The sequence below is a fragment of the Mauremys reevesii genome, unplaced genomic scaffold (genome assembly GCF_016161935.1).
Source record: "Mauremys reevesii isolate NIE-2019 unplaced genomic scaffold, ASM1616193v1 Contig52, whole genome shotgun sequence".
In the NCBI taxonomy this organism is placed as follows: domain Eukaryota; kingdom Metazoa; phylum Chordata; order Testudines; family Geoemydidae; genus Mauremys; species Mauremys reevesii.
This window is the reverse complement of record NW_024100865.1, coordinates 327,637-347,971: the sequence shown is the minus strand read 5'-3', so window position 1 is coordinate 347,971 and position 20,335 is coordinate 327,637. Positions and strand designations below refer to the sequence as shown.

Genomic DNA, 20,335 nt, shown 5'->3' with positions numbered 1-20,335 from the left:
GCTGAGACAGACGCCCAGTCCAGTCTCATGCTTCAGGGATTCCATGGTCACTGAGGGCTGAGGAAGGACTTTTTTACCCCTATGGCAGAGAACAGCAAAGCTGGCCAGGTGCATTGTGGGGATTTCACCTTCCCCTTTGCTGCTGCAAGAAGCAAGATACTGGAGTGGACTGACACAGAATGATTTTGCACCTTGTGGTTGAATCTCCTCTTCTCATGACACATTATACAGACAGGGTTTGTGGGGAGGCCCCGGGGCTCCTTTGGATTAAAATTCCCAACAAAAGCCAAGAGCAATGCTCCCTTAATCCAGCCTGGGGGATGCAAAGCCCAAGGGCCCTAGCCAGACAGCCCCAGCCCACCTTGCCTCTGTGATGTCAGCAGTGGCCCTGTGTCACAAAGAGGGTAGGCCCTGTGTCACCAAGGGGTAGGCAGCCTGTGGCTCAGTGTGCTCTGGGAGCTGGAGGAGGGAGCACACGGCTGTCTGGGCTCTGCTTTTCAGACAGTTGGGAGCATTTTGGGGAGCATATAGCACCTGTTTACATAGAACTCGCAGAGGAATCCACATCTTCACTGTCATCTGCAATTATATGTGAAACATCAACAGTCTTCTGTGGCTCAACCATCCCAGCACAGGAGAGAGGGACCTTTCCTACCATATCCTCAGGGTTAGGAAAGAGAAGGACGAAATTATACCAAGCTCTGACAATCAGCCTTTCTTTAGGTAAATATCTAAACAGCAAAAATGGAAAACAAGGTTAAAATCACTGATTTAAATCAAGATTTCCTCTGCTTGCTGATTTAAATCACAGTGAAAATCATTGATTTGACTCGCTCTGATTTAAACCAGTTCGTGCTGCCGTGAACTCGGCGCGGGGTGGAAAGGGGTCATTTTAAATTGTGTTGGATGTCAAGTAATTTTATCCCAAAACTTAGTAAAAATATGTAGTTTAGAGAAACAAGCAATGCTAGGCTAGCTCTTCCTATCTCTTTTTCTGACCATTCAGGGGGTGACTCCACTAGTTTAGTCACAGGGGCTCTTTGACATACCTTAGGGGACACCAGGATTAAAACCAAGCAAAAGAATCTCTGTGAGTAACCATGGCTATTTGATTATTAAAGAAAAGAAAACACTAAACAAACCAACAAAAGACAGAACACAAATGAGAAAAGGCTGATTTCTGTTCAGTCTCATCTGTGTGCTTCACTCTGGAGCGCTTTTAACAGATGACACCTTTGTGAGCAGCTCTGCCTTTGATGGGGCACTTTTCTTTTGGTAAGTTGAAACCAAGGTCTTATTTCCCAAAATTGTTGTGAGTCAGACATACTAAGACTGTTTATGGATGGGCAAAATAATGTTAAGAGCAGGCGGATCCTATTAATAACTAGACTGTTTATCTAGATGGCAAAGTAAGCAATTTTAACTAAATCCTCGGAAATAGAAGAAAGTAGTAAAATTACCGAGTTAGAAGAAACCATTTAAGGAGCTGTCTAGAGACTGGCCAATGAACAAAATATTTAGAATCTTAAAGTCAGTTAAATCCCATGATTTCTCTGTTTCCCGATCTTTAGCCCTTGTCTCTTTCCCAAATGCATATGGTCGAACCATTTAGTGGTTCACAGGAGAAACTGTTAACATTTGAAGTTACATCAGTATTTCCATATCACAGCAAAACTGTTACAAGAGTTTACAACTCTAATCCCTTGACAGGGTTTTAGCTAACTTCTCTTACCAACACATGCTGAAGTTTTGGGGAGGTTGCCTTGGGCTGGTTTCTTCCCGAGGCTTCTCTCTTCTGTCTGTGTCAGCTTGCTTGTAGGGAGGGAGAGGATGAGTTGAGTTTGAACAGGGTCGCAGCAGGGTTGCAGAGCATGTGCAGGGTGCTCACTTAGAGTTTTTATACTCTCCTCTTCCCTATTTCCGTGCAATTTTAGAAAAACACCCCTCTCTCGCCCTTTCCTTGGCTCCGTACATTCATGGAGACTCTTCATCTTATGCATAGGTAGTTTGTTAATGGGTATATGTGTTAGGGCTGTAAGTCTTCCTTGACAGTTCTATTTCCTTTGTTTATGTGGGGGAGATTCTCAGAACAGCTTCAAATTTAGTCTTGTCACTCTTCTTATTCAGTTCGTTTTCTGAGATATTTCTTCAGTTTCATTAGGGTTCAGCAGGAAATGAAATTCTGTTTTTAAAAAGTCCAAACATGCCTGTTCTTTATGAGAAGGTTTTTAGTTCTGGAAGCAGTCTTTTAAAATCAAATCATTCTTAGCAAGTCTTTAGCTTAAATAGTGATTGAAGAAGTTGTTGATTCTTTAGAACAATTGTTGGAGAGATGATTCTTCTTATGTTTCGGAGTTGGGAGGAGGAGTGGCTGGAGCTCTGCTAGTAACGAATTAATTCCCCATTAATATAATAAATAGTCTAGACTTAAATGTCTTCTTATAGTGGTAATCAGCTGAGCAAGGTCATTTGATTTCATGTTAGTACATAATGCATTTTACCACCTGTAGCAATGATATTAGAAAACCACATTAGATGCTTTTCATTCAGTTAAAATACTTTGCAAACATGCCCTCCAAAACAGTTTGCCATTTCAATATTTTAGAAATCAACTAAAGTTTTCCACAAAACTTTTTCTCAACTACACACATTTTTCTGTAAAGTTTGAAGAACCCAAGCAGAGGGTTTTGTTGCAAAAAGGGGCTGGTAGAGTGCATTTTACGGCCTAGATTTATTGTTCTAACATATATGGAGATATACTTATCTCATAGAACTAGAAGGGACCCTGAAAGGTCATTGAGTCTAGCCCCATGCTTTCAGTAGCAGGACTAAGTCTTGATTTTTGCTGCAGATCCCTAAATAGCCCCCTCAAGGAGTGACTTCACAACCCTGGGTTTAGCAAGCTATGAGCTCAAACCACTGAGCTATTCCTCCCTAGCCCTTGCCCGAGCCCTAAATTCATTTTGGAATATCCAACATAAATAACATCCTCACCTTCTATGGGTCCAAATCTTTCCTAAAACATTTGTCTTTATAACGTGTTTTATTGAGTTAAAGGGTTAGATCTATACTAAACTGGCAGTCTACAGAAGAGGGGGTGCTCTGGTGTAGATAAAACACTCTTTTGGGTGCTTTGATTTTTGACCCAAGTTCCTTAGAGTTACAAGTGATTTGTTATAGCAATTCAACTTCTATGAAATATTTTGTACAAAGCACAAATGCCAGTAATCGACCCATATTTTAAACAGAGCACAAAAAGAAAATAGTATAAAAGTTAAAGCAAGTTAAAATGAGGACAGTTGCCTTTGAAAGTTTGTACAGATACTCTTGTGGGACATAAACAGGTTTATGGTTAAGGAGATGTTATTTTCTGGACATTTGCTCATTTCTGGATGGCAGAAAGCTGAAGCCTTCTGCAATGTCTTTGATTAGCGTGAACATTTTATAACCTAGCTAACAAAAACTGGGCTACTCATATTTTCAAGCATCCTGGTGATAAATGTATATTTGAATGTTCAGTAAAGGCACAAACATGTTTGTAATGACCTAACATTATAAAAATAAGTTATAATAATGCTATTCATAAAATGTTTACATCAATGTTGAGGTCTCGCCACCTCATAGTGGTCTTGTCTCTCCAGCCAGGCAGGCAGCAAAAACCTAAGTCTGGGTCTCCTTGGCCCATCTAGAAGCATGTGTGAGTATGGTGGGGTCTGTGTCATGGGAAGGAAGCCTCAGGGACTCATTCATGTTGGTTCTTGTCTTAGGAGCTGATATGGATCTTTATGGCTACCTCCGCCGACTGCTGGTCCAGTCTGGAGGTGAGTAGGAATTCTCCCCAGAAATGGTCACTCCTCTCCCCCCATTGCTGTCCTCTCCAGAGCTACCTGCAGGGGACTGCTGGGAATCTGCATGGAATCTCCATGTGCTTGGGGCAGATTCTCCACAAATTTCCCCCGGCCCCTATTGCCCCTGCCCATGTTATCTCAGCTCCCTACCTGTGGGGTGAGGTGTTTGTCAAATGCCTTGGAGATGGGTGTGCAGTATAAATGCTCTGGGCTGTGACTGGTGGCAGTCCCTCTCCAGAGGTGCCCTGCAGTGTCATTAGTTCTCCACTCAGCTGTATTGTCTACCTCACCCCCTGCGGTTTCTATCAGTGACCAGGAAAGGAGAAATGACCCCCTCCCCTTTGCACTTATCCACAGCCACAGACCAGGGGAACGAGGCTACGGAAGCCACTGGGTTTTGCAGCCCTTCCCTATCTGAGCCTGCTGCTTCAGGTAAGTAGGAAACAGGGGTACAGACTCCCCAGATTCACCCCTTTCCCTGCGTAACCTTCTGTAACCTTGAGGTTGAAATGTTTCCAATTCATAGTAAGTTGTTACAGATAAGGCTGCAACAAAACCCAAGTTCAAGCATCTAGGTCGGTTACAGAAAATGTATTTAGGTGACATTATAAATGATAAAACCAAACTTCATTCCAAAATAAAATGATTCCTTAAGAAAACAGGTGTGCAGTTACCACCTACACTGTCATCACTGAATGTTGTACTGTGGATCAATGCGGGATCAGTGCACTGACAGCAGCGTGAAGTACAGCCTTAGAACCCTGGGACAGAACGGTACCTTAGGGTGTTAATTGGAGCACTCACCGAATTAACAGAACAACTCCCAGTAGAAGCTATTCTCAGACTATTGAACGTGCAGCTGCCCCTTACACTGTTTATATTTCCATCGCCTCCTTATTGACTCTTTACATTGGATGTGGTTTACATGAACATCTGCACCAATATCCTTCCCACGCTATTAGTATACATAACATTTGAATAAAGCAGTCACAATTCTCAAAAACACTCATTCAAAACCCTGCTTAAGCCAGTTATAGCCAAACAGCAGCATAACCCCGGGCCATGTGCTTGCTAACTCTCACTTTCCCATAACAGGATCTCCAATTGATCGCTAACTTTCCTCACACTAACAACTTCGGTTTTCTAAACTCTACTACACTTGAGCTAACTTAGGCCCTAAGCCTATTTTCTATTTATTTCTTAACCTAAACCATCCCATAGGGAGCAGCCATGAAAAAGTCATGGACCATGAAATCAGACCTTTCCCATGAAATCTAGCTATTGGAGGGGTGGGGAAGGGCAGGCTCCTACCATGGCCCTGGCTCCAGCTGCTAATCCCCTCTGGGCTGGGGAGGAAGGGAACTGGCACTTCCCCTGCACAGCTGCCCTCACGGGGGAGATCAGACCCCCCTCCAGGTAAATACACCTGTTGCTCAGAAGGCAGTGCAGAAGTGAGGGTATCTCACAACCCCCCTACAACAGTTTTGCGGCTCCTCCACAACTCCCTTTTGGGGCAGAACCCCCACTACAACATTGTGACATTTCAGAGGTAAACATCTGAAAACCTGAAATTGATTTTCAAATCCTATGGCCATGAAATTGGTCAGAATGGACCGTAAATTTGGTAGAGCACTACCTATAGGCTATACCTGCCCTTTGCCAACTCCCTCCAGTGGGTCAGCCCCCTCCTCCCCATGAGGTTCTGCTTGTGCCTGGCATTCGACTTTTCCACAGGCCTTGTGGTCTGCACTGCCCAGGGCCGCCCAGAGGATTCCGGGGGCCTGGGGTCTTCCGCGGCAGGGAGCCCCCGCTTCGGCAGTAATTTGGCGGCGGGGGGTTCTTCCGCTCCGGGACCCCCCACCGAAGTGCCCGGAAGACCTGCAGTGGGGACCCCCTGCCACCAAATTACCGCCGAAGCTGGACCCGCTGCCGAAGTGCAGCCGGGTCTTCAGCGGTAATTCGGCGGCGGGGGATCCCCACCACGGGTCTTCGGGGCACTTCGGTGGCGGGTCCCGGAATGGAAGGACCCCCACCGCCACCAAATTGCCGCCAAAGACCCAGCTGCACTTCGGTGGCGAGTCCCGCTTCGGCGGTAATTCGGTGGTGGGGGGTCCTTCTGTCCCAGAGCGGAAGGACCCCCCGCCGGTGAAGACCGGGAGCGGAAGAAGCTCTGAGGGCCCGGGCCCCGTGAGAGTTTTCTTGGGCCCCCGGAGCGAGTGAAGGACCCCGCTCCAGGAGCCCCGAAAAACTCTCGTGGGGGCCCCTGCTGGGCCCGGGGCCTGGGTGCAAATTGCCCCACTTCCCCCACCCCCCTGGGCTGCCCTGGCACTGACTGAATGAGGAGGGCTCTTGGAGTCTCCATCTCCCTGCAGTTCCCCCTCCCCAGGCACTGCACGTGCAAGATTTCTAAATCCTCCAAGCTGTGTTTGCTGCAAGCTAGTCCCCACCCCCTGCGCTGCCGAGACCCCATCGTGCACTGTGTGGGAGGCAGGGGCTGTGATTGTTGGCACCAACCTGTGACAGTGAGAAGGAGAACTGGGGTGGCTTTGCCTCTGTTTAGAGAATCGCTCCTTTCTGGGTCACACAGGTGTTCTCTGTAACCGAGAAAGTTCTTTGGCGACCCAGGTGTGACTGTATTTGTTACTCAGTGAAATCAGGTTCATTGAAGGGTCACAAGAGGACTGGAACCTGCTGCTTTGGGTACCGAAAACTCCCCTCCCTTTAGCACTATCATTCACATCATTCCCCTGGGCGTTCAACCAGAGACTTTTAATGGAGAAATTTAACCCTTCTCTTCTATTGACAGACACAGCAGTGCAAGAGACTTCAGTGTCAGCCAGAGATGGCAACCCACCTGACACAGAGTCTTCTGGTCCAGGTAGGCAGAAAGCGGCGTGATCCACAGCCAGAATTCCTTTCCGAGGCCAAAGTTGCTGTTCATCTGCAATGTCTTTTACAGAATCAACATAATGTTTAGTATCAGGGGGTAGCCATGTTAGTCTGTATCCACAAAAACAACAAGGAGTCCGGTGGCACCTTAAAGACTAACAGATTTATTTAGGCATAAGCTTTTGTGGGTAAAAAACACTTCTTCAGATGCATGGAGTGAAAATGACAGATGCAGGCATTATATAATGACACAAACTAACAGAATGTTTAGTTCTAGCTTGTGCAAACAGTATAATTCCCATGGGATCCTTCTGGGTGAACAATGGTATATTAACACGGGGTGCTATATTAGAGAATCACAACTGTTATTATGAGAGTAAATGTCTCATTAGCCTCAGAATTCAGAAGGATGCCCACAACGGCTTATTAACTCATGTGCACGGTTGCAGCAATTATCCAAGCAGTTGCAGTGACTACTTGTGCAATCGATCATTGTGATCTGTAACTGGTTGACTGTGTGTCAAGCGACCACGGCTGTGGCTGGAACTGTGGGTGCTACTGAGCCACACACATTCCATTCCTGGAAACAGACGCCAATGCATTTTTCATGACTGAGATGTCCACATTTTTCATATGTATATTAGAAATGGCTTTGTGAGTCATGATCAGATGCTGTCTCAAGCACTGCTGGTTTGGTGGCTGTGCAGTGAGGTGGGCCAGAATAGGTAACTTCTTGGTCAGAACACACCTCATAAGCTCAAATACCTCATGGAACCAAATGTTCTAGGTGATAGAGCCGCCTTGCTGAATCCCAAGGAAGAGGAGAGGTATCACAAAGGTTTTATCCCCAAAGAAGGGGGATCCCACATTTCAGTGCTGCAGCTCTGTGCATCTACCTCCAGCCGAGCCTTGCAATGTCTCTATTTCCTTGGGGTTCTCCAGCTCATGAGTTACGTCCTTCTGGCTGAGGGGAACCCAATGGAATCCCCTTCAAAGTCCCTAGTCAAGCAGAGAGCCTCCTCATGTTAATGGAGGTTCCCCCCACCTGGAGCAATTCCAGCCATCTTGGGAGCCGCAGACCAGCACAAAGAATTGAGCCTGGGTCTCATTCCACATGGCAGTGCAGAGCACCGGGCACCAGAGCGCTAGCTTGACCTCCCAAGAGTGAGATGTGAATGTTAGGGTGACCAGATGTCCCAATTTTATAGGGACAGTCCCAATTTTGGGGTCTTTTTCTTGTATAGGCTCCTATTACCCCCCACCCCCTGTCTTGATTTTTCACATTTGCTGTCTGGTCACCGTAGTGAATGTTCTGAGGTCTGTGCAGTAGAAGAGAAACTCCTGTGATCTGTTTACATTGGTTCTTGTCTTAGGAGTCAATATGGGGCTTTTGGACCGTCTCTACCAAAGACTTACTCAGACTATTGGTGAGTAGGAATTCTGCCTGGGAGCGTCCCCCACGATACAGATTTACCCCAGTTCCCTTCTGATTCCTATTGCCCTTACATAGACTCAGTCACATGACACCTCACCCCACCACTGCCCTTCTGAATTACAGGATGGACACCTTTCCAAACAGACAGGACAAATCTGGACTCTAGCCAGCCAGGCCCCACTGACTCTTCTGTCCCAGGTAGGAGTCAACAGCATTTCTCTGTGACAAATCATCACATTTCTATTGCTGTCCCATCAGGAAGTTCCATCCCAGTGCACACAGGATCATTCAGTGCCTCAGTTTTCCTAGCTTCATAATGGGGCTAACAAGACTCACAACCTCCACTGGGGTCTGGATGGTGTGGGTAATGTTTGTAAAGGAACTAGAAGGGGAAATGCCCGATCTCAGTGTTAAGTAACATGACACTGTCCGGGCAGTGATTGGTGGAAATCCCTCGCCAGGGCTTCCATAAGGTGCAGACAGTTCCCTCACAGCTGTATGTCCCTGTCGCCCCCAGGGCATTCTATCAGTGACCACGATTGCGGGAAATTAACCCACCATCTGCCTGTATCCACAGACACAGAGGAGCAGAAGGTGGCCCAAAAACAAGACCTGACGCCACAAACCCTGGCTGCAGGAGCGGGCAGCCACTCCAGCACTTTCTGTGCTGAGCCTCATGATCCAGGTAGGCCCATGCCCAGGATTGAGTGCCAGGAATAAAGGGGGGGAGAGGAAAGCAGCCACAGTGACAGCAAAACCCCAGGGCTGAGAGGGCAAGAAGAGACTCCACCCAGGCTCTGTGCCCTGCTCTGCACATGCACATAAGCCACTGCCCTGTGTTCCACCTTACACGCCAGCCTCCGTGCCATCCCACGCTGGGCTAAAGCCCTGCTGCCATAGGGCAGCACTGGAATCACCACCGGGCAGCCCAGGTGCCAGTAAAGGGGGAACTGACACACCAGGCAGCTCCCTCTACCAGCTCAGCTCCCCAGTGGCTCCTCATAATGATTCCCAACATTTTGCTAGTTCTTTTGACTGCCGCTGCACATTGAGTGGATGTTTACATAGAACTATCCACAATGACTCCAAGATCTTGTTCTTGAGTGGTAACAGCTAATTTAGACCCCGTCATTTTGTATGTTTTCCAATGTGCGTTACTTTGCACTCATCGACACTGAATTTCATCTGCCATTTTGTTGCCCAGTCACCCAGTTTAGTGAGGTCTCTTTGGAACTCTTTGCAGTCTGCCTGGGACTTAACTATGGTGAGTAATTTTGTGTCATCCACAGATTTTGCCACTTCACTGTTTTACCCCTGAACAGCAAAGGCCCCAGTACACATCTTTGGGGACACCACTATTTACCTCATTGTGAAAACTGAAAATAGATTCTTACCCTTTGTTTCCTGTCTTCTAACCAGCTACAGTCCATGAGAGGACCTTCCCTCTAATCCCATGACTGCTTACTTTGCTCAAGAGCAAACTTAGTTTCCTTCCGTTCATTTTAGGCACCAAGAGAAAGGCCTATTCATCACCCAGGGGACAGCTCACCCCAATCAGCAAGGAGGAGGAGGAGGAAAGGCCAAGGAAGACCAGAGTGAGTGAGGAGAGAACGGGAAATCCACAGCACACTGGGGAAGTGCCCACGGCACAGATGGTACAAGGTTCCCTCCATCACCAACTCAGCCTGGACTCCCGCTCCTACTGCCTTCTCCACAACACACTGACCCTCTAAGGCTCTGACCCCCTTTCCCCGTCCGCTTGTCCCAGATTCACTGCCATTCTCTGGCCCTAGAGAACATGCTCTGAACCCCCTTGCCAGGGCAGGTGTTGCAGACGGGAGGAGAGAGGCGACTCCATTCCTAGCACCTGGCTCTGCTTTCTTTCTTCTTTGGTGGCTGGTCAGCAATGGGCTGCATTAGGGAACCAGGGAGAGAAATAAACCATTGTCCTGAGCTTCACCTCTCCCCAGAATGTCCCTGGTACACTCTGGAAGTGACCATTGGAGGAGGTGAGCAGGCAGAGACAATGGGCCAGATCCTTGGCGCCTGGGAAGGCCACATGAAGGGACATTAAACTTCCCCTTCCAAGCTCCCGCGTGGTTTCCTCACCCCAGCACGGGGGCAGGGAGGTGCCCTTGGATGCTGTCTCCCCATCCCTGACCTGTCTGTGTGGGTCTCTAGACTGTCAGCCCTTCAGGACACAGATTGTCTCTGACTGCGTTGTGCTGCACTCAGTGCAAAAGGGCCTGACCCTGACTGCAGCCTCTGGGCGCTGCCGTAACATCATTAGTGATAAGTAATCAGGGCAGGCCCCGCTCTTCCAAACCGGGCCCCGCCATCCCTGCCCTCCTCTCAGCACACACCACCCCAGCTGGCGCCAGGGACAACTGTCCTGTTGACCCAACCATCAGTGATACTAGGCTAGTGCAAACAAAGGGGTCAAATGCCCCTCCCAGAGAAGGGAGAGTCCAGGACCAGCTGGAAGCTGCTCTCCACCAGGGCCATAACTTTATTCCTCCCAAGTCTGGGTTGTGGTTACCCAGCTGCTGATGGAGATTCTACACATTGGGGCTTTTCTGCCTGACACGTCATCACCATGTCCTGCGTCTCTTCTCTTACACAGGGCCTTGCTTGCGTGAGGGACATGGATGAGGCTGCCCTGAGGAAGGACATTGGCATCCTCTTCCCGGCACTCCACTCCATGGTAAGAGATGCTGGCATCACTCAGGCAAAATGCCGGGGCCTGTTGGCTTAAACTGGGTAGGCTGTGGGAAGAGCTGTCCCTGCCTCATCCTGTTCCCATTGGGGGATGGATCCTGGAGAACTCTCCTTTGGTTTCTTTTCCTCCCACCCACCCCAACCCCTTTGACCGGGAACAACAGCATCCCACATGTTGTTCCAACGCTCCACATCTTCGGTTCCTGACCCGTCAAACTCTGCTTCTACATGAGCCACGGCCCCCAAAGCCTCGGCGTCACTCATAGACTGATCCAGCTTGCTGGCCTGTTCTTTAGATGGGAATTAGAATTTGCCTCTCCACCCTCATCCCTTCACTCTGCCGTCCGAGGGCTTGGCCTGAGAGACACTGGATCTAGTTTACCTTTGCTGGTGTTGCTTTCTTCCCTTAGGTGTGTCATCTCCCCAGAGAGCACCTGGAAGAGAGGAGAGAGGCCCTGGACTCTCTCATCCATCTGGGTAAGAAACCCATTCACCTTTCCCAGAGAAGGAGATCCCAGCCTGTGGAATTTCAGAGCCCAGGCATAGAACTATATTCCCTTCCCCTTTACGATTCACCCCATTATGATTCACTCCTCTTCCTGCAGCTCGCTTGTTCCTGGTGGAGCTGCTTGTGTTCCTGTTCAGGAGGCTGAACAGGGACGAGGAAGAGGAGACCTGTGCCAGTCTCCTCATTTTGGACCAGATAGTCCGATCCAACAGTAAGTGACCCCGCAGCGAGGCCTCGTCTTTTGATGTGTTATGGCCTCTTGTGCAATTAGCAGCGCTTAGCACTGGGCCTCATTGGGCTCACTTGTACCTGTCTGCAGTAGACAAGCCAAGTCCTGCAGCCCCTCAGCCGATGCTGCGGCAATGAGAGAGGAGAATCATTGCTGGAACTGCAAGCATGGGCAAATGCAGCTGGTTACCCATGGGGGTAACCTGCCAGGAGGGTCATGTAGGGATATTGGGATTGCTCTAAGGTTCCTGAGATCTCAGGTCCCTGCACACCCTGGTTTAACATCAGCCTTGCCAAGCCGGTGTCTGTGTCTCTTACAGTTTCCGAAATGACACAGCACACAGAGCAGCTGTTCATAGCCCTGGGGCCAATCCTGCAGTGCACAAGCATACGGGTGAGTCTGGAACCATGGCCAATGCGGCCAAAGCTAGTGAATGTCTGCCTGTCAGTGCAGAGCCTGCCGGGACCCTGTGCAACGAAACACATGACCCATCAGTGCTCCATAGTGTAGGGCAGAAGGTGGGGGAAAGAATCCCAGCAGGGCTCCGCCTGCATTGCCATCTCTGGGCTGCCTAGCAGTATTTCACCAAACACCCTGCTGAGAAAGGATCCCAGCCTGGACCGGGAGGGGACAAGGTTCCTCCACACTGTGTGCAAATCATTTCTGTTTCTGTCTGGGTCTGGCAGGTCAGAGAAGCCCTTGCTTATTTGATACGCACAATGGGGGCACATGGGCTCTTGGAAAAATCTACATCAAGACCCTTAATTGACTTCTTGGTGCATCAGTGCACCCTGCCCCTCGACAGCACGGTAAGAATCCGCAGAGACCTTAGTGCTGGGGGTCCGTGAACATGGGGTCAAGGGATAGGGAAGGAGGGGCAGCTGCAGATGGGGAGGGGCAGGCAATGGGCAGCAAATAGAGCTTGGGAAGCAGATGGAACTGGGGACGGCACCCTCCATCTACTGATGGAAGATGATGACAACTAGAAGACAGTGTTTTTTCCTCCCAGCCCATTCTCTCTGATCCCTCTCCCAGCTGCCATCTGGGCTCTGTCCCTTGCGCTGGGAGGGCAGGACCCCTGGCTTCCTCCTTCTCTCGCCCCACCATGATCATCCACCCTACAGGAGACTAAGCCATGATGGGTCTGGTTTTCACCACGCAGAGGGGTGGAGCCTAGAACTGGCTCCACACAGAGCCTGGGCTGGTTATGGCACAGTCACAGCCAGGGTTGTGCCTTTTCCCTTCAAGCCCCATTTTCACCCCCTGCCATGCCCACTATAGGTACAGTGCCATGGAGGTCTCCACTGAATCTAAATCTCCCTGGTGTCTCCCTTATTTCTCACCATCAGGAGGCAGCAGACGGGAGGCACACCATGGAGCTCGAGGTCCGCCACCTCTGCTCCAGCACCCTGCAGTCCCTGGGTGATTCCCCCAGAATGGCCAATGTAAGTGACCCTGCCCCTCTCCATTGGACGCAGGCCTCTCTGCGTCTGAGCTTTTCCATGAGACAGGCCGCAACCTGACTTATTTACCTGAGCCTCCCCGCTCCAGAACATCATGGGGTTGGGTAAAATGGACCCTGGATCCGAGCCAGATCTGGTTCTTTGGAACAGGGAACACTCACCAGTGGTCACAGGGGCTCTTCCGCTCTAGCATCCCATGGTCAGTCATGCTGCTTCTGCAGCTTCCATAGCTCAGTCCCTCTTCATTGGTCCCTTTGTTAACTTTTTCCTGGCTGTTACAGGGTGGGGTCTATACCGACCATCACATTCTTGTTTTGCAAAAGCCAACCCTAGCCCGGGACTTCCTGCCTCTCACCCACACTACCTTGGTACCTAAGGGAGAATCCACTGAGCTGGGAGACACTACATCCAAATCTCATCTCTGCTGACTACCGCTTAGGTTTCCACACACTGCACAGACCTGATTACTGACCCAGGCCTCAGAACGGTAGCCTAAGCAGTCAAGTATTAGCCAGCCCCTCCCCACACTGAACAAATTAACAGCTACGTTGCGCAAGGTCACATCAGGCAGAGCTGAGACTAACAGCCACATTTCTAAGAAGGCAGAACCAAGTATTGTGCCCTCAGCTACACTGTCATTCAGACTGAGCCTGCCAAAGATACGTGCTTTAGTTACTACAGGTGGGGAGAGACCCCCGGGAGTTCCTGCTCTCCACTAGTCTATACTGTCCAGCAAAGAGTTGTGTAACCCTCTGGCATAGTGTGTGTTAAGTCCCCCTCTTGTCCACACAGCAGACAGCAATTTCATCTGTGGTTCAAGTGGCACAGGCCTGTGTGGGGATGGGAAGGTCAGAGCTCAAACCTCCCTGAGCGCCTGTCATGGTTTCACTTGATGGTTTTGGTTTTCCTAGTCTCCTCTTTATTGATCAAGCTGGTGTATTGCGTTCACGCCGTGAGAACACGGCCTTTCCAAGTGGGACTGGAGTTAGGAAATACGGTGCTGTCAATGATGATGCTCCACTCAACAAAAGGCGGGGCTCAGTCAAGTGTCACTTGATTTGGTGCTGGAGGCAGACACTGACAGGTGTGAAGGGGGAGGAGGCGGGGATCGCTGCATAGTTCAGGCTGGGTAGAGAGATCTGGCTGGCGGTGGCGAGGCCAGGGGTGCCGTCTAGTGTAGGAAAGAGAGAGCTGGTGCAGGAAGAGGATATTTCCATATTGAGATGGCTTTTCTCTGCTCTGCAGGTTTTATGGCCTGGGCTGCTCCTTCAGCTGAGCCCAGCAGCCCATGGGCCAGCCCTGCCTCTCCTCCTGCAGACCTCGGTCGGGGTGGTAAAGAGGCTGCAGGAGGAAGGCAGGCTGCCCTTGGCCGGGAAGTGCGGCAAGGCGAACAGAGGTGAGTCCTAGTATTTTATCCACCCGCTCTTAGTCCTTCTCTAGCGAGAGGCGTCTGCCCCCAGGTGGGGGTGGGGATCAGCTCTCGGCTCTGGTTCCAGCTCACTGCAAGGACACAGCCAGCCGTCAAGGCACAGATAGAGCTCAGAGACAAATGCAAAAGATCCCTCCAGAGCCTGATGGGGTGTCTCCCCTTTCTGTTCACAGGGTGTCGGTCAAGCCCCAGGGCCAGTCTACCCCAGGAACTGCTGGCTCGGCTGCTGGTGAGTAACCCGCAGCCAGGAGGTTTCCTTATGCTCAGTGGGAAGGGGCCGCTCCTGGAGCTGGCTAGCAATGCAGAGTGGTGGTTCTTCTCCCCACAGCCCCCGGAGGAGCTGGCTCGTCACATTCCTCGCGGTCATTGCACATCGACCCAGCGCCTCTCGGCATTTAACAGAACCAGCCAGCTCTCTGAGCAGCCACCTTCCTGGCTGCCCTGATCCTGGGGCTGGACCAGGGCCCCCAGCACAAGTTAGTGCAGCCCTCGGACGCTCCAATAGAAGCCAGCTGGAATGAGCCCTTAGGGACTGTTGTGCAGGCCCCCTCCTGCCCCTTGGCCTCCAGCATCCTCCCTTCCCAAGGGGCAGCTGGGGATTCCCTTTATGGCCCAGCTGCCTCTTTCGGGCTGCTTCAAGCTCCCCTTGTGCTGCTCTAACCTAGGCCCAGGATCTGACCCAGCAGCTGCCTGACGGCCTCTGGATAAGCCTGTCTCCTTTCAGCTGAGCTAGAGCCAGCCCAGGAGTGAGAGGATGGAAGGAGCCAAATGCTGGTCCATGGAGTGTCCCCGCTCAATTGAAATATCCATCTCAGTCCTGTCCTGGTTGTCAGCTCCACCTCCCTGCTGTCTCCTTCCCTCCACCACTGAGCTCTCCCCCTGTGCCTGTAGGGAGCTCCCTTCTCACACTGCCTTGCAAGGGAGGGCTACAGCCACCTCTGCCTCTTTGTCCGCCAGGTGCTCGGTGCGTCTTCATGCATGACGGTGCAGGTCAGAAGGGCAGCCATGTTCCTCCTCTTCCAGCTGATGAGCATGTTCCAGGCCGGCTCGGGCCAATACTGGAATAACTACACGACCGAAATGCTCCTCTACGTGGAAGGTGAGGGGGGAGTGTCTCCCCTTGCAGGAGCGAAGGGAGGGGACACTGTGGTGCTGGGCTAGAGAGGGAGAGGGCAGGGCCTCCCTCTGACTCCAGGATAATATGATGGTGTAAACTTGGAATCAGAGAGGATCATGTTAGGATCATTCTCCGGGTTCATCTAGCCCAGCCACCCCGTGCCTAGACAGGAAGGATCCTTTCCAGGACCATATCTAACCTTCATCTGATCCCTCACCCCCTGGGGAAGGATCTTGGCAAGCAGAACTCCTGGGTATTTCACATTAAGGGATTGTTGTCCATCAGTGATTTGCAAAGAGCCATGGGTCCCCTGGGGCCCATGAGTCGGCAGCACCTCCCCAGCCCCTGCCAAACAAGAGCCAGGTTGCAGGCTGCTCCCCAGTAGAAGGGTCTAAACACAAAGGAAACTGACCTGCCCATCTCTTCCAGATCACAAGACCTGCTTCTGCCAGAGGGAGTGGGAGCAGCAGCTGCTGCAGGTAAGGGTCAGAGAAATGGAGGGCTGGAAAGGAACTCAAGAGGTCATCTAGTCCCGCCCCGCCATGCTGAGGCAGGATTAAGAGGCCTCTCAGCACCACTGCATTGGGGGACAGAGGAAGCGGCTGAGTCCAGCAGATAAAATTGGAGAAGCACCAGGGGCAGCTCACAAGGATTCACAAGCGTTACGAGAGACATGGGGGGTGACAGTGCACACTCCCTCTTCCCCTCCCCTCCCAGCTGTGGTGGGTTCCTGGCTGGAGCTATTGAGAGGACCAGTTTCTTGGCCCCTCTCGCTTCTAACTGGCTCTTCTTTCCCTGGCAGTTCCTGGAAGACCTTCTCTTCCTCATCTCGGACCATACCTGGCTGGGCTGTTTCATCACCAGTATCAGGCGCCAGCTGGCCCACAGCGATAAGCGGCCCAGTGACAAGGTCAGTGTCCTGGAAGGAATTGGGGTTCAGTGCCTAGTTCAGAACAGCAGTCGCTACCCAGGGGCAGCTTGGGGCCAGTGAAGCCGACAGCTATACCCAGTGGGCTCTGTGCATGCCAGGCCATGCCCAATGCATCCAGCATGATGGTGTCTCTTTCGCAGAGCTTTCTCTACAAGTGCTGGGGCACCGGGCTGATGTTATCTCCAGCAGAGAGCATCAAGCCCCAGCTATGGCGCCTGCTGGAGCTGGTCAATTTCAGAGAAGAAGAGGAAAGAGAGGTGAGGTCTTTGCTCCTCCGCTGTCAAGTGATCCCTCATTCCTTGTCAATCCCCTGGTGCTACATGGGTATGTTCTGCCTTGGACAAAGTCCAGTGGATTGAAAAGATCTTCCCTATACCCATGCCCATGGCAATGACTTTGAGAGCCCATCCTGGCCCCTTGGCTTGTTGCTCAGCATTTCCCGCCTCCATCTTTCTGTCTCTCAGGGATTCGCCCGAGCGCTTGGGCTGTGTGCCAGGCAACACCTCTATGAGATTTTTGCCATCCTGGAGCACTGGGAAGAGGTCGTCAGCAGGGTGCAGCTCCAGCCTTCTGCTGCTGGCTCTCTGGAGGTACGGTCTCACCTAGCATCTCTGCTCTTTCATCCATCCCTTCACCAGTCTTTGCAGGTAAAGTGACCTGCCAGGGAGGACCCTGCTTCCCAGAAGCCTGTTCAGCAAAGAGCTGAATTTCCAAGCCGTGGCTCAGCCTCTGTGGAGGGAGCCCTTTCCTTACTCCTCCATGGAGCTGCAATCACAGCACTATGGGGTGGATCCAGGGGGGAAGGTGGGTGCTGTTGTATAAACTCTCCAGGGTATCTCCTGGGGAGCTCAGACATGCTCCACGCAGCCCCATAAAGAAGGCTCAGAGAGGGTCAGAAAGACACTGCCATGCCATCAGCGCCAGCTGACACATTTCTCAGCAGAACAGACCCTTGGTCTTCCCCTGAACTGGGCTATTTCACAGACCGTCCTGGCAGACTCACCAGGGCTGGCATGTCTGACATTCCCCCTCCCCTCCCGCACCACCACCACCACCACCACCACCATCACCTTCCCAGTAACTCTCTGGGCCAGTGCAGTCCACTGTAGTCTCAGTGACATCTCTGGAGCTAGGCTGAATTAAAGCAGCTGCTAGTGTGTCCCCTTCAGCTGCCGGGTCACCTCAACCACCCAATCCTGGGGAGCTGGGCAATTCAGCTCAGCAGAGCAGCCTTTGGTTGCTAAGCCGGCTGGGTGAAAAATCCTCCCCTGGCCCCATTTGTGAGTTAGGAGCTGCTGGAGGCCATCCCTTCTTCTCACTCTTTCCTTTGCAATTCTCAGGAGCCAGCTTCCATCGAGCAGCTGAGAAGCCTCCTGCTCCTCACCTATGGGCACGTGGTCCACTCAGGCCCCACAGACCTCATCCTAGAGACCATAGGATACAACATCCTGTCTCCCATGCGGAAACACTATTTTCTGAGCCCACATGTAAGTCAGAGCCCTCCCCTGACCGCCCATGCAGCACCTCCCCGGGCTGTGCACAGCAGCACAGAGCTATGTCTTTGCATAAACTCAGCTCCCAGGGCTGGCCCTTTGCCCCAGGAGGGGCAGGAGACATGAGAACAGCACCATTCTGTGACTCCCCCATCTCGATTAGCTTCTTCTCCGATTCCAGGCCCATGGAAGCTAATGGAAGGACTCCCATCTGGGCCTTGTTAGAGTGTAACTGAGCATCACTGGGTGCTGTTGTCCCAGAGACGACTGTATCCTCTTCGGTACCTCTAGGCTTGTGCTGCACTCAGGGATGAGAAGAGAAAGTTTTAGGGCCTGTTTCCCCACACGCTGCAGTCGATGGGGTAGCTGGGCACAAAAGGCGCACTGAGGGATTCAGGCCCCTAGCCCGGCTGACAGGTTCTGGTGCTGAAGGGGGATTTTTGAGATAACTCTAGGTTGTTTTCTTGCCATGGGAGGTTTGAGGCCGACGTTCAGTCCTACGCCCAATGCCCATATGCGCGTCCCAGTGAAAAGGAGAGGGGATGCTAGTTTGGTTTAACTGAATGTTTTCCTTGGCGAATGGACGCCTTGGTAGGGAGAGCCCAGCCAACTGCAGAGAGCAGCAGATTCCTGTCCCAGATCAGACAATTACGACCTGAATGTCAGGGGAGCTGAGCAGCCGCAGGGCCCATTGACAGCTCTGGGAACTGCAAGTGCTCAGCACCTCTGGAAATCAGCCCATTCCTTGCACCCATCTCCAGAGATGTTCCCCTAGGGACTGCAAAGATGTTCCACTCGGCAAGCCAGGTCCTTTCCCTTAGGCGTGAGGGCAATCCAGCCTAGCACAGCAGCTCCCTTGTAGAGACTTGCCCTGTAGCCTTTGTCTCAGCTCTCTATTGTCTGTGGCTGTTTCCTCATTGTTCTCGTCCCCTCCTTCCTGCGAGCCCAGGACCCGCTGGTGAGATCTGCATTTGTGAGAAGCCTCGTGCTGGTGGGTGAAGCTGTCACCCAAGTGAGCAGGATTCCCTTGGTTAGCCAGGACACATACACCGTGCTGTCCCCCCTGCTGGTGAGTGAGCACCCTGGGGCCCTGGGAGGGGTTCCTAGGTCAGATGCACATGCCAGAGTATCTGGCGTTGAAGGCCATGTGCTGTGTTTGCGACCAGGTGCCCAGGGCTCTACATTGTGCACTGCAAAGCCAGTGCTGACGCCGGATTCTTCTGATGCGATTCCAGCCCAAGGAATTAGATGACACTATTTTCCATTAACGGATTCATGCTGCTTAAACCTGGGACAATTCCCCATCCCACTTCTGAGGGATCTGCCCGGCACCCAGAAAGTGCCCTGGGGATTAACTCCAAGGGTTTTCACTCTGGGACATGATCCTGAGGAGTTAACAGGAGCAGCCCTCCCTTGGTTTGCAGCAAAATATTTGACCTCAGCTGTTCAGGCCTCTAATGCTCCCAATCACAATATCGCCTCTGCACAGATCCCCCTTCCCTGCTCTGTGGCAGATGCTGAAGTTTCCAGATGTGCCATCAGGAATGGCGAACTAGGCGCATTCTGGCCACATGGCCGCTCTCAGGCCATCTGCCCAGCTCCGTGCGCCAGTGCACTGCATGCTGGGACTAAGGTTCGGAGGGGGCATCAAACAGTGTTTGGCGATTCCATGTCTTGCTGAGTAACCAGGTTCCCCTAAATTCTTTTGCCTTTGACCCTCTGCTTTGCGCTGCAGGAGATCCTCAGAGGCAAGGACCGGACCCGGCTGCAGAGCCCCGACCACAAGTGTGCCCTGCTGGCCATCTCATACATAGGGTACGTCCATGGGGCCTGTCTGACCTGCGGAGCTCAGCAGCCGGGGAGGGGCAGATGGAGGGAGAGGAAGTGAGGGAGGGACAAGTTGCAATAAGAACCAGAGGATGCTTCTCCCTGGTGGCTCACAAATGGGGCATATCCTCCTCGGCCTCCGGGTCACTTTATCCAGCCCCCATCTCTGCATATTGCCTGGAAAGAGGGATCCCCTCCTGTCAGCATGTAGTGCTGTGAATGCAGCCGCAGAGCAGGGCCCAGGATCATCCCCGGAGAGCAGCTTCCCCAGCAGAGACCCTCCCGGGCCAAGGGGGCATAGGCATCTCCAGACAGGACCATTCCCTAGGTGGTGGCTCTGCTGGAGATGCCTCGTGGAGCTCTGCTGCTTAGGGTGGGAGCTGTCCCTCCTGCCATCAAACTCAACCTGACTCATTCCGGGACCTGTCTCCGTTCTAATGGCCCCGTC

The 20,335-nt window shown here is 51.7% G+C and overlaps 1 protein-coding gene across 8 annotated transcripts in view; it reads left to right on the top strand.

Annotated features, from left to right (window-relative positions):
• Positions 1 to 460: 460 nt before the first annotated feature.
• LOC120394370 (maestro heat-like repeat-containing protein family member 1) overlaps positions 461 to 20,335 on the top strand; it is a 47,159-nt gene continuing 27,284 nt past the window's right edge. For 5 of the 8 annotated variants that reach the window (XM_039518597.1, XM_039518599.1, XM_039518598.1 and 2 more), the window contains exons 1-24: positions 1,154 to 1,275; positions 3,768 to 3,821; positions 4,206 to 4,280; positions 6,655 to 6,726; positions 8,111 to 8,164; positions 8,296 to 8,370; positions 8,750 to 8,857; positions 9,679 to 9,767; positions 10,796 to 10,876; positions 11,301 to 11,367; positions 11,496 to 11,609; positions 11,947 to 12,020; positions 12,314 to 12,436; positions 12,977 to 13,072; positions 14,336 to 14,486; positions 14,693 to 14,748; positions 15,477 to 15,618; positions 16,066 to 16,115; positions 16,439 to 16,546; positions 16,708 to 16,824; positions 17,032 to 17,157; positions 17,908 to 18,054; positions 19,010 to 19,129; positions 19,796 to 19,875. In XM_039518597.1, coding sequence (XP_039374531.1) covers positions 1,257 to 1,275; positions 3,768 to 3,821; positions 4,206 to 4,280; positions 6,655 to 6,726; positions 8,111 to 8,164; positions 8,296 to 8,370; positions 8,750 to 8,857; positions 9,679 to 9,767; positions 10,796 to 10,876; positions 11,301 to 11,367; positions 11,496 to 11,609; positions 11,947 to 12,020; positions 12,314 to 12,436; positions 12,977 to 13,072; positions 14,336 to 14,486; positions 14,693 to 14,748; positions 15,477 to 15,618; positions 16,066 to 16,115; positions 16,439 to 16,546; positions 16,708 to 16,824; positions 17,032 to 17,157; positions 17,908 to 18,054; positions 19,010 to 19,129; positions 19,796 to 19,875 — 2,198 coding nt within the window. In that variant the 5' untranslated portion in view covers positions 1,154 to 1,256. Of the gene's footprint in view, positions 724 to 1,153; positions 1,276 to 3,767; positions 3,822 to 4,205; positions 4,281 to 6,654; positions 6,727 to 8,110; positions 8,165 to 8,295; positions 8,371 to 8,749; positions 8,858 to 9,678; positions 9,768 to 10,795; positions 10,877 to 11,300; positions 11,368 to 11,495; positions 11,610 to 11,946; positions 12,021 to 12,313; positions 12,437 to 12,976; positions 13,073 to 14,335; positions 14,487 to 14,692; positions 14,749 to 15,476; positions 15,619 to 16,065; positions 16,116 to 16,438; positions 16,547 to 16,707; positions 16,825 to 17,031; positions 17,158 to 17,907; positions 18,055 to 19,009; positions 19,130 to 19,795; positions 19,876 to 20,335 lie in introns of those variants that run through there. The other 3 variants (XM_039518594.1, XM_039518595.1, XM_039518596.1) reach the window with 3 other exon arrangements.